The sequence below is a fragment of the Suricata suricatta genome, chromosome 3 (assembly GCF_006229205.1).
Source record: "Suricata suricatta isolate VVHF042 chromosome 3, meerkat_22Aug2017_6uvM2_HiC, whole genome shotgun sequence".
Taxonomy (NCBI): domain Eukaryota; kingdom Metazoa; phylum Chordata; class Mammalia; order Carnivora; family Herpestidae; genus Suricata; species Suricata suricatta.
The window spans coordinates 93,806,785-93,820,691 of record NC_043702.1 but is presented as its reverse complement, the minus strand read 5'-3'; the positions used below and the strand labels follow the sequence as shown (position 1 = coordinate 93,820,691).

Sequence of the window (13,907 nt, the reverse complement as noted above, 5' to 3'; positions counted from 1 at the left end):
TGATGATGTTGAATGACACAAAACATTTCAAGGCATTTCAATTAGCATCATATAATGCTCAGATTTTGAGTGCACAATCATTTACACTACGGAGATTTAAAAATTACCAAAAACCTAGATAAAGAGTTACTGAAGACCAACCTCAGAAACTTTATGATAATTTAATAACCCCCCACTGTTTTACACAGAGTATCATGGTTTAAGATAAAAACTAGTGGGACAGAAAAATGTTAATTATTCAGTTTTACTTTCTTGATAAATCTGGATATTTTTAAAGGACCACAAGTTGTATATACAAGTAATTCAAATCTTCCATTTCAAAATGAAAAACGGATTTTATTCACACATCCATTCATCTATCAAACACATTTACTGAACCACTACTATGTGCCAGGTATGTAAGGCACTAAAAATACCAAATGAATAAATACCAAAGTATCATTATTTTGTTCAACTATTGTTGGATGTAACATTTTTCATTATTTTGAGTAACAATTTCAGGCACACATAAGACTTCTTATAAACCACAGCCACACACTGTAACTATACTGTACTTAGAGGTTTTTTCCCTCAAAACCACCACCACAACCATCACCTTTACGAAGAAGAATTCTAAGCTTAGTAAGACATCTTGAAGTCTCACTCCTCTGTGAACTGTGTTCAGTACTACCCCAGCCTCTGAGCTCAGAACAGAGTGTTTTATTCATGACGAGGCACAGTGCCTGAACCCTAGTACATACTGAAGAAAGAACTCTTGGATTGAAGGCCCAAAACTTGATGCAGTTCACAGGCAGTATAAATGAGTTGTAGTGTTTAAATAATAGTGACACCATTTCAATTCAGCACCTTAGTTTTAGTGTGATGTATAAAAGTCACCAAAAGTGATGGGTCACTGGAAAGCAGTAAAGATAAATCATTTGCAAAATCAAAATAACAGAATAATTTTCTTCTATTTTTTAATTTTCTCAGTTTTTTCTTTTAGGTTTTTTTCCAGTTGCCATTTTTTCTAAGTCATTCATTCACCTCTATTTTTGTACCTTTTAACTGCTGCTGTATACATGGGAGCAATGTTAATAAAATTCTGAATTCCAACAACGTTATTTAATTTCAGCTCCCAACTTCTAAATACATCAGTTTACACTGGGTTATGGCATAGAGAATACCAGGAACAACCACAGGGTTTAATATATTTTTGTTAAGATTCTATCAAGACCAAGCACACTGTAAGGAAACTTCTGGTATGCTGAAAAACAAGTAATATGGAAGAGGAATGAACAGGACAGAAGAGTCATCAACATGAGTAGAAATCCTTTTTCACTCAAGTCTCCAGACCTCCCAACAGATCTAAAATTCTTAACATAAGCTTAGATGTGATATGGACCTAATTACAAACACAAAGTACTTATTTTTAGGATCTGCTGTGAACGTTCGCCAGAACTTCTCTGCGTGTGGCCATGTATACTGGCTACGTGCTATTACACTGAACTATGTTCTGCGGCACAGAGCAGAACGTTTTACCTCACAAGTTTGTACATGGTTGGTTTGAGTGTATTTTAGGTAATACATTTAGTGACATTAACCTAACTTGGGAATCTAGGTGCTAATAGCTAAAGAGACTGCAGGGGGCTATCAGAGGGACTGACGCATGGTGATGATGAACGAGATTTGGCAGTTAGAGGGGGCACAGGAGTCAAAGCAGAGCTGGTAAGAAAAGCAGAAATACATGGGACTTTATCACTGACAGATCAGTCCAATATTTAGTGGTGCAACACTCTTCACAAAATACCGCAAATACTCTTTGATACTACAAATAATTTGGTCAACAATGCTACAAAGTACTCTGGTACCATCTTTATGGTTATCTGAAGGAAGTTTCTATCTATGTAGACACATTTTCCAAGACTTCTCAGCAGAAATTAAGTAGAGAATAAAGAACAGAATAGCTTATTATCCCTATACATCATATTATTATTTCTGAAGCTATCTCCACAAATCACTGAAAGGACAGCTATATCCACTTGTTCAAGTAGCTTTGAAAGCAATCTATTGGTGGACCTGATCGATAAAACTGCTGTATCTCTTACCAAAAAGGAAGACAGCTCAGAAGGTGATTACTTGCAGTATATGCAATGTAATAATGTGTAAGGATTAAGTTGTAAAACCCGGCTTACTGAAGAGTGGACAAGTTAGATAACCATCATCTATTTTATTTCTGCCCATTAAGATTTCCCAATTGATCAAAGCCATGCCTATTGAAAAGGAGACATCAGAAAACACCCTTACTAACACAAATAAATCAGTTCTCACAACTCAGAAAAATTGCACTGTTAATCCAGATACCACCACCTTCATATGTGGATTAAGGTCCAGAAAGTTCAAGGAATTTGTCTAATATTATACAAATATATCTTCCATGTTTTAACAATAACAACAAAAAAATCAAAGTTGAAGGAGTTGTATCACCAATCTGTACAATCAGAATAAAACTTTCAATCACTGGTCTTAATTTGGTGTTTTTCCAATGTACCATGCTCATGTAGCCTGACAGCGAACCACTGTTATAGATTTGAATTCATCTTGGCCAGCATCCACACATATACAATCAAAGGTGCTATGAACTGAAAAATGATATACAGTGATAGGAGAGATGTAGAGAAATAAGAGTACTGTTTCTATCATATTATAGCTCAGTCCTATAAAAGCAGTGCAAAGGGGTATCAGGAAATATAAGAAAGGTTGGAGTCTTCTTGTTTCCCTAAATACATCTAAGTTTAAAGAAAAATTCTTGACCTTCACATTTTTATATCAAACAGTTAACACTTTATATAAGTATGCATGAGATTGTAATCTGTAGCTTCGTAAACATGGTTTGAGCTTACTCATTTACTCTTCGATAATACTAGGTAGAAAAGATATATTTAAGGCAATGCTAATGGGTCAGAAGGATGAAATCTTTAATGCTTATCAATTTAGTTCTGTATCAGAAGATCCATGAAAAAGCAAATGAAGAACAGTGTATGTAGCAAAGTCCTATTTGTGTTAAAATAAGGTGGCTATGCTCCTTTCTACACACACAAAAAATTACCAGGACATAAAGACACTTCTAAGTGTAATGAGGAGGTAATAAAAGTGAGAGTGGAAAATAAACCTATTTTCACTATCTACTCTTTGGTACTGTTTGAATAGTTTATTTTACATGTTCATGGACTACTTTCTCAAGTAAAAAAAAGATCCTTGATACTGATACTACTACTCCTTGAGGGCAAACATTCTGTTCTTTACTCCCACATTCAAAGATTCATAGAAATGATTAATGTAAGGATCCAGCTTCACTCTCAATAAAATCTGAAGTTTACTCCCCAATTCTATCTTTATATTAAATATAAACAACAAAGATATGCCAACTGCTCTTTAACTTTTGGACAAAGTATACTAATCCTATGTGTTATCTTCATGGATAATGAAGTTCAAGTGTACCCTGGCATTGATGCTAAAGCTCTAAAAGGCCTATAAAACATTTTCCATTTTATTCTTCTATAAATAGCTGGTAAAATTTCAAGTTCACAAGATACTTTCTGCCATACACATTATAGAGATTTTAATGAATCCCACTATTCCAACAGAAACAGAAATCATATAAAATACATAAACACAAAGTAGAATGATACTACTTCTTAAAAAAAAAACATTAGAAAAGGTAATTCAGTTTTAATTTATTTTCATCACTGTTTCTTCATGATCCAGATATTTTAAAATGCAAAGAAAATTAACTTTCCATGATATGTCAGGGACGGGCACTAAAAAAATTTTCAGACTGCAAATGAGTTATACAAATGAAAATATCAAATGGAGATCCAGTTATCAAAATGAAAGCACTCAACATATTAAAATTTCACAATTATTTGTTCAGAGCACATAAAAAAGTCTGCTTGCTAACCAACTGTTGTGATTTTAAAGAACTATTGCAGAGGTTTGAAGAAAATAGGTTAGTTAACTTATAAAGAGATTAAAGAGCTTGAAACAAGTATTAAAAAGAAATTTGTGCCTTTATTAGAATGGTGTTAGGCTTTAAATATACCAATTTTGGTAATCAAATTATTTATTTTTAATAAGAAATGACACTACAGAACTGCAGTACTGGTCCAACAATCTGGTCTTCACTTTTCCATTAAAGCAAGAAACAGGATTCGAGTAATCAGAAAGCACTAGCAGGCATCAGTTAATCCAAGATAACTAGCTTCTTAGTTCCAAAAGCACTTGCAAAGAAAACCGTTGTGGGGGTACAGGGGGACGGAAGCCATTTGTAATAACTGGAATCCCGTGAGTGTGTGTGTACGCCAAGTCTCATGAGGCTTTTTTAATTTATCCTTTACTTGGTCACTTGTTTTTCCTCAAATACTAGTTTTTCTTTGACTTTTTTTCCTCAAAGTATAAAAAGTATGAAATATAAACAAGCTCTTGCATTGCACACTTAGAAGTGTACAACTCAAGCATTATAGAGCTATCTACATACCGATAAATCCCATCAAATCTTGGATAATTCAATAATATACAAAATATCGGGGCACAGAAAGAACTAAAACCCACTTCTTTTTGTTACACATAAGATTCAAATATTCAGTCTAAAGAAAAACAATCATTTTGGCTCTCCTCTACATTCGCATGTTGATATACTTATTAAAATATTCCTGTATAATTATGTTTGGTCTTCTTACTTCAAGTCAGGCTTAAAACCTCAAAACCAGCCATCCAGACAAAACAGGTAATCAGAAAGATTATTTCTTCCCCACCTCCCTAACCCCAATAATTATGAAATCAATTTTACGACATGACTCCAAACACTGGATTGTGACGACAAATGCTAGGTCCAATTTCTTCATAATCCTTTTTGGTGTGGCACACTTGGTAGAACTCGGGCTGAAAATAAAAACGTGTATTTTTACAAAGGTAAATATGCTTTAAATTACTTTTATGTTTATTTATTATAGAGACAGAGAAAAACAGAGCATGAGTGGGGGAGGGGCGCAGAGAGAGGAAGAGACAGAATCTGAAGCAGGCTCCAGGCTCTGAGCTGTCAGTACTCAGCCTGATGTGGGGCTCAAACCCACAAACTGTGAGATCATGACCTGAGCTGAAGTCGGATGCTCAACCAAATGAGCCCCCAGATGCCCCCAATATGCTTTAAAATAGATTTGTAGCGCGCCTGGGTGGCTTAGTTGGTTGAGTGTCCGACTTCAACTCAGATCATATCTTACAGTTCTGAATTTGCATCCTGTGTCAGAGCCTGGAGCCTGCTTCAGATTCTGTGTCTCCCTCTCTTTCGGCCCCTCCCCCACTCCTTTGTCTCTCTCTCTCTCTCTCTCTCTCTCTCTCTCTCTCTCTCTCTCTCTCTCTCAAATAAACATTGAAAAAAATTTTTAATAAAATAATTTGTTAAATCTAAAATTTTTACTATTAACCTATCTCAATATTTGAACAAAGCTTAAAAATTCTAGCAACTTTGACTTGAAGTCAGTTATAATTCTTAATCAGAAAGGAAAAGTAGCATTTAACACATGTCCTAACACACATCCCCCCAACCTTAGTATAATTTTGAAATTCTAAAGACTGGCAGGTGGATTCTCAAAAGCCCAGACTATTCTGCTGAGGCTTCCCCCCACTGCACAATTAATCAATAATCTAAAAGAGCATCATTAAATCTAAAATATAGGTAAACTCCTATTAGTCATATACAAAAACTTCTAGATCAACTTGCTTTCCTCACTCAAGGTATGGACAGAGGCTCTCTCTCTCTGTTAACTCCTTTCTCAAAGGTCAAACTTCAAACAAGTTATATGGCACAAATGAAGATGACTAAAATTAGGGACGAAAATAATTTTTACTTCTTCATTGTAAATGGTTTTAAAAATCCAAGCATGTATAATATTCAGTAATTGAGATTAAAGCTTCTTTATTTTATTTAATACTCGGTGCACTACAGGATAAAGCACCAATATTTAATAGACTAATGATGTTAAATTATCTTTTGAAGGGATTTTGAGATGTTTTGGTTTGGGAAGTGAGCTCTTAGAACAATTCCTTTTATTAAGTTTTGAACACCGTGCTTCCTATGCAATGATCTTAATGCTTTTAAATACTTGCACAGAAAAAACAATGACCTTCTGATATCTATATTATCACAAGGTTAAAAGAAATTTCTCTACAAATTTTCAAACCATACATGCTCACTAGAAAAAAAGTCTAGCAAGCAAAAAAATAATATCCAAAGGACTTCTACTTTTTAAAATACTATGTGTGTGTGTGCGGTGGCGGATGAATCTTAAAACCTGCTCAAGCAATATACAGATGCAATGTAAAGGAACTTCCCTTGTTCTTCCATACTGTATAAGCACTGGGGTGCCTGCCTGGCTCAGCCGGTCAGGTCACAGCCTCACAGTCTGTGAGATGGAGCCCTGCTTCCAAACCTGCACTGAAAGCAGGGAGCCTGTTTGGGATTCTCTCTCTCCTTCTCTGTGTGCCTCTCTCCCCTTGCACACATACGGTCTCTCTTTCTCAAAATAAATTAACATTAAAATTTTTTTTTAATTATAGAAGTACTGGTGAATTCTCCTATCTGAAAAACCACACTTTAAATGTAAGCTGTATCTTACCGTGGAAGCCAGCATCGACCCTCCAAACCAAACTGCGTATCGCTGCATGTGGTGTGTAATGACTTGTACATCAATAGGTTTTGGCTAAAAATGAAACAGTAAGAGCAGTTCAATAGTAAATTCAAGTAACAATTTCTATATTAACTTTAAATGTACATACATAAAAATGTAATGTTTCACATGCCCCAAAATAATAAAATTTTAACAGCACACACGTAAGGCAAAACAGAACACAACAGAAACAAATAAAGCTAATTTTTAAAAAATAAAAAACAACCACATTGAAGTGAGGAAAGCGACTAACCCAAGTAACTTGTGAACACAGTATTAGGACTATGCACTCTGGCTTAAGATAAAAACTAAGTAAATGTTGAATGCCAGTTAGTATATTTCTCACAGTGGTGTGGATTAACAATTCTGAAAGTACTATATACATATTCCAGATTTGAGCAAAAACATAAATATACTGTACATAATGGAAGCCAAGTTTCTTACTGTCAGAGAGCACAGCATTACAAATATGGAAAAGAAGGCTAGAATGGACCTCTGGTATTCTGGAATGGGCAGTATCTGTATACATTCAGAGTTTTAAATTTATATAAATTTATACAAAACTAGACACAGGTTGTATGTGTGTGTGCGTGCACATGCACACACAAACACATCCTAGTTGTCTGCCCAGGTCTGAAGCAGTGACTCAGTAATAGTGAACTAACTAGTATCCAAAACTTGGTTACCTAATAGTTTCCACAAAAAGGAATCAAAATGGCACAATGAACCTGAATTATTCTGAGTCAAGGAGTAACAAAGCACCTAAAGAATACTAGCACTACATCAAAAGGATAGAGCCATCTTTCATGGCTCCCACTGGCAAAATCTGAGAAAATCTGAGCATCAAAATTAAAGATATTAATAGTATTAAGGATATGTTGATATTATATCACAATATTAAATTATACAATAATATGAGAAATCAGGTTTTCACAGAAATATTACTGAATGAATGAATGAGAAGGAACAACTCTTCCTTACAGTAAAATGAGATTTAAAAACACAGAAGGAATGATTGGAATTTACAAAATACCAGTTGGCAACTACCACAGTGACAACTATTTTAGAAAAGAAAAATGGATATTAAAACCAGTGGCTGAAAGTTTGGTAAGAAATAGGATAGCTATACTGTCTGAAAGTGTCTTTTCATAATATTCTTATTAAATATAAAAAAAACTTCATAAAGAAACCTAACAAACACAACTCTATTAACCAACTGATCAAAATTAACACCTGGGACAAATTATACTATGTGTCTAGTGATACAATGCACTAAAAAGGATACAGCATCAATTCTGTGATACTACTGCCACAAGTACATGATCTGAACCTAACTAATCATGAGGATATATCCCAAATTGAGAAACATTCTGCAAAATAAACAGCCTATATTCTTCAAAAACACTAAGGCTTAAAAAGACAAAAAAGACATAGAATTTGTTCTAGACTGAAAGGACATAAAAATTCAAACAATGTGATCTTGGATTGGATTCTAGACCAGAATTTTTTTTTTCTTTTGCTATAAAGGACAATAAAGGAAGAACTGGCAAACCAGGAATCAGGTCTATAACTAGATTATATATTGTATAAAGGTTAATTCTGTGATTTTAACAAGTATAATGTCCTGAAATACACACTAACTTACTTAGAGGTGATGGACAATTATATTTTCAACTCACTCTCTAATAATTCAGAAAAATGTGTGTATACACGGATGTGTTCATATATTTAGATACAGAATAAAGGAAACATAAAATGCTAACATTTTGGGAATCTAGACAAACAATTTATCAGAATTCCTTCCACTAGGTTTTATAACTTTTCACTATGTATGAAATTATTTCAAAATAAAAAGTTTAAAAACTTACAGGTCATAAAAAATGGCTAATTTTGTTTCTGTTAAAGAAAGCTATTTTAGTTGCATTAAAGATTACAGAATGAAAGGGAATAAAGCCAGATGTAGAGACAGATCTATAATAATGTTATGAAAAGCCATAAAACATCAAATAAAAGAAAAAGACAGGCAAGAGATCTCCAGTAAATGGGATTTTTCCTATATCATTTAATGTCCATACAGCTGACATCACTGAGGGGGGAAAAAAAATCTTCATTTATTTTGAAATGTACAAGAAGCGTAAAAATGGTAACTTTTCACTTTATTAAAATTCTACACACAAAAACAGCATTTCCAGTTTCATTTCATGTCTCTATAATGAGTCATTATAAACTAAACAACTACTTAAACATACTTTATTCTGTGCTCTGAGGGGCAGGTTTAAGATAACCAGAATTTAGGGGGTGAAAACAGTCAGCTGTCATGCAATTTCTAAACAAGCAGCAAACCCCAGAGTACTATGTTTGACTTCTAAGTAATTTTGAATGTTTGACTTCTAGTAGTCTCAGATGAAGCCCTCATTCTTGATAATTTTCCAAGTTGAAAAAAATGTATTTTTATTTAGCAACATACCCTCTAAATCAATGTTTTACTTCAATCGTCTACACTGAATAAGGATGAAACATAAAATTTACTGAAAATCTGTCTCATGAATACAGAAAGCAAACATAGGAGAATTTAATATTAATTCTGATTTTGACAGTGAACCCCAAAATCCAGGACATGTAAAAGAAAAGTTTTTTCCTGCTGAACCACCAATTTGATTTTACACTCGAGCTGCTATGGAGGGCAGGAGGGGTAGGGTCAGTCTGTATAAGCAGGCTTGATCCCACAGCATCAGCTTCCCTCTCAACTCAGCTTTAGTGTACTACCAGAAGAGTATTTAAAATTGTGTAGATCCCTAAGGGGTATTATCCTTGGAGTATGCAAGAAATCTGCTCTATATATGTTATCTGTGAGAGAGGTATGAAAAAATGTCACTCACACAGACTACTTTCCAGGAATGCAGATAATAGCCCAGAGGAATCAAATGACCAAGAATATCATAGATCTGAATCTGTAGTATTAATACCACTTTCCATTAGACTGCCTGATAGAGGCCTCTTACTTTTCTAAATTAAAGCAAAAGTTGGCAGACATCTCCCATCACCATTACAGGCATCAAGGAAGCCTCAGCCCTCCCACCAATAACCGATAAACCAACCTTCAATCTGCCACCACTCAATTCCTCACTTAGTTTCAGCCTGGCATCTACGGTTCTTTTCAAATCTCTTTGCAAGCGACGTCCAAAGTCCCTGAACATAGTTGAACCTCCAGAGAGGACAATATTCTATATTGGTGAAGAAAAATAAATAAGTATTGACTTTTATTTAAAAAGAAAATATTTTTAAAGACATAAGAAACAATACTAAAATCCTATCAGAGTCTTTTGAAGAGAGTTTTAAATTTCATATTCAAGAACAGACCAAAAATTAAGTTTTTAAAAGTATGACTCTGAATAACAATCTTACTGTAAATACTGACCTTGTAGAGAGGACGTCTGACGTCAATAGGGCAATTCTGAATTACTTCATCTACAACTTCTGAGATAGGCTGAGTAAAGTCTGGATTAGCAAACTGAAAAGTAAAGGTAGTTATACGATAGAGATTAGATCACTACTGACAGATATCACAATAAAGCAGTAAGCATGTCTTCAGTTCAAAAACAAAAGAATTTTTATAAACCATAAATTCTGGTCTCTAATTCAAAATTAGACACTGAAACAGAGATTGCAGAAGTCAAATTGTAACAATGATGATATATACCATTTCACAACCATCAGAACAGCAAAAATGTAAAGCCATGCATACACTATGAGCTGATAAAAATCTGTGGGCAGGCACATAGCAAAGCTGCAAAATTCTGAACTTATCAACACATTTATAGTTGAGGGCAAAGAAGGAAATGCTCAGCCTTCTCATTTCACCTTTTATACTATAAGTGTCGTTTTCACAATATAGGTACTGTCACAGTTTCCACATCTTTGTGGGTGATTTTGCTCTTTAAAATGGTCTCCAACCACAGGAGCGCCAAAGGGCTATCTTCTGTTCCTAAGCTTGAGAAGGCTGTGACGTATGTTATGGAGAAAATATAAGGTTGGATAAGCTTCACTCAAGCACGAGTTACAGGTATGTTGGCCATGGGTTCAATGCTAATGACTGACAATACATATTCATGTGTCTTTAAACAGAAACACAAATAAAACAAGGTTATATTGTATGTTCAGTTGACAAAAAATGTAACCTAAAGCTCACAGGACCTAACCCTGTATTTCCGATATGAACAACGGTTTAGTATTCACCAATTTGGTGTTCAAAGCAACTTTACAGAGAACTACTATGAATAATGAGAGTAAACTGTGTAGTTACATCATGATATACTACATTCAAACTATTTCCAAATAGCTGACACTCAAAAGCAGAAGTTTTTAAAAAGCTAACGTCAAAAAAATTTGAATAATTTTATACACACACACACACACACACACACACACATATAAATCTTTTTAAAATGTATGTTTTGGGGGTTCCCGAGTGGCTCAGTTGGTTGAGAGACCAGCCTCGGCTCAGGTCATGATCTCATAGTTCATGAGTTCGAGCCCCACAGTGGGCTCTGGATTGAGAGTATGAAGCCAGCTTGGGATTCTCTCCCCGCCCCCCTGCCCCTCCCCTGCTCATGCATGCATGCATGCACACACACGCACACACACACACTCTATCTCTCTCAAAAATAAATAAACGTTAAAAATTGTTTTTAATGTATGTTTTTGTGAATATACGCATTGTTAAAAACATGAGCTGGATATATACTAAGTTTATGACAACCATCCTTAGGAGAAAAAGAAAGAATGAAAACCAAACAGAGAAACAAAAAGGTCTGAGGAAGGGAATACTTTATTTCTTAAAATAAGATCTCAGTATGATAAATATTAATATTAGTATGTATTTATTTGGAATGGAATGTACATGTATTATGCAACACCTTTTTTTACTGGTTAGGTAAGTTCGAGATGGAAAGTCGTTTGACAAATTAAATCATTATTGAAACAGAAGTAGATTAAAAATAATAAAATTTTAAAAACAATCTTTACATACAACAGGCCTTATACAAGGAGAAACAGTATTAGGGAAGGTTTCTTTTCTTCCCGTCATTTATTTTTATATGCATGCCTGTGGCATGCTGTACGTATATTTCTAGATTTCCTTAGAAGAACTACAAAATATAACAGTTTTTCTTTTAACTTTATTTTAATCTGAGAGAGAGAACAGGGAGAAGGGTGGGGGGAAGAGGAAAAGGAGGGAGGGAAAGAGAGAGGGAGAGAGGAAGAGAGAGAAGAAAATCTTAAGTAGTCTCTACACTCAGTGCTGAGCTACAATGAACTAGATGCGGGCCTCAATCTCATGACCTTGGGATCATTACCTAAGCCAAAATCAAGAGTCAGACACTCAACCAACTGAGCCACCTCAGCACCCATAAAATAGTTTTTGAATGCTAGATCTCAGAATTCAACTTGTATTTTGAAACAAAGATCTCAGTTTACTAGAACTTTTCAAAAATCTATGTAAGTGGCCATGTATTACTCTTTAAATTGGAAAGGAAATGCTAGATGGGGTTTTTTCCTAGCTAAAACTAAAAGGTCAAAAGTTAGCCTAATTTGTTAAAATAAACAAGTATATTTCATTAAAATGAATAAAATTTAAAGTACTGTCTAGAAAATGAGTTGCCAACCACGTTTCTTGGCCTCTCACAATGGGAGACAAAATTCCTTTGTTCATTAAACTGATTCTAAAACTTGACTGACAGATAACTCTTAAGCATGTGTCAATTTTTTCCAGTTTTTAAAATTAGTTTTAAGTTATTTAGAGTCTGGGCATATAATGAAAAGAGACTTAATGTTACTTAAGTGATGAAGCAAAATGCTACAAAATATTTTAATTTAGATAAAGTAGAATATCACTAACAAAGAGTCTACTGACCTCTATTATCATAATAAAAAACCAAACGGCAGCCAACATCTATCTGTTTGAAGCATGCCCTAACAGGGATATCGAATCCCTAAGCAATAATGAATACCTAAGAAATGGGTATAGAAATGGGACTCATAGTGAGGCTTGAAAATCCAAAATACAGACTATTTGTCCCATCTGTTAAAGGCAGTCCATATTGCATCCTGTGGGAAAATGGGAGAATATGACCCCACTGAGCTGGCTCTGTATGCCATTTTCAGACAATCTTAGTTTGCAGGCAGGGAATGGCTCAGTTCACAATTAACTGGAATGAGTAACAGAATTGGAATCCTGAAAATTTCATTTTGTGATCTATATAACCATCTCTCTAGGCTTTCGTCTATGAAATCTCTAAGGAAACTTTAATTCTCAAAACATGCTTTTATGATCCCATAATGATACTTCAACCTGAGAACCTGTCATGAGAGTTAATCCCCAAAATGTGAATACAGAACATTAACAATTTGATAGAAAATATGGTCTATAGTATCTCATCAACTTATTAATATAGAACTTACAAATTCTCTACACTGTCTTTTGTTAGCCATACTCCTTAGTATTTACCTAAATAATACACACACACACACACAGGAGCATACACTCAAGGGATTAACCTTCACATAATTCTTTCCCAAACCTCTTTGACACTTCAATTGCTATAACAAAGCAAGAAGAAGGCAGGGATAGTGTCATTCATTCCTGTGCTATGCCTCTCTCCTAGCAATTTTTAATCAGGAATATACAAAAGATAGAATTTATACAACCTTTAAATATTCATATACCCTGGATCCACTGACAGAGATTCTGATTTAGAAAGAAATGAAGTCTGATTTGAACAGATCTTTACAAAATGCTTGGTGACTACTGTGCTATATAGAACCCACGTGAGAATGTGCAGAGTAATATGTAGTGAAGAAGCAAGCAATGAATACTTAGTAAATAAATGAAGGAAAAGAGTTAAGAATTCAATAAATTGTTGCAATTTATTTAATACTTTAATATTAATAGGCTCAACCAAGGGTCCCTACTCTGCATATTTTTAGGCCTTTGCTTTCACTTTCAGCAAAAGGATTGGTGCTGCTTCTGTCCTCTGATCATGTCTTAATACTACTACATGTGGCTATCAAAAGAAGAGTATTTTTTCTCTCTTCTGAAAAATTTACAGAGAATACTCTCAAAGTAAACAAAGCAGTCCAAACAACTTTGGCAAAAAAATTAAATTTCCTTAAAAAAAAAAAAAAAAAACCAAAGTGCCAAGCCTCTTC

The 13,907-nt window shown here is 34.4% G+C and overlaps 1 protein-coding gene across 1 annotated transcript in view; it reads right to left on the bottom strand.

The window, feature by feature from the left end:
• Window positions 1–3,697: 3,697 nt before the first annotated feature.
• Window positions 3,698–13,907, bottom strand: part of ACTR3 (actin related protein 3) — a 66,240-nt gene continuing 56,030 nt past the window's right edge. Inside the window, exons 9-12 of the mRNA XM_029934685.1 lie at window positions 10,120–10,212; window positions 9,800–9,925; window positions 6,651–6,734; window positions 3,698–4,917 (exon numbers count right to left, since the gene is read on the bottom strand). Of these exons, the coding sequence (XP_029790545.1) occupies window positions 4,822–4,917; window positions 6,651–6,734; window positions 9,800–9,925; window positions 10,120–10,212 (399 nt within the window). The 3' untranslated portion in view covers window positions 3,698–4,821. The remainder of the gene's footprint in view (window positions 4,918–6,650; window positions 6,735–9,799; window positions 9,926–10,119; window positions 10,213–13,907) is intronic.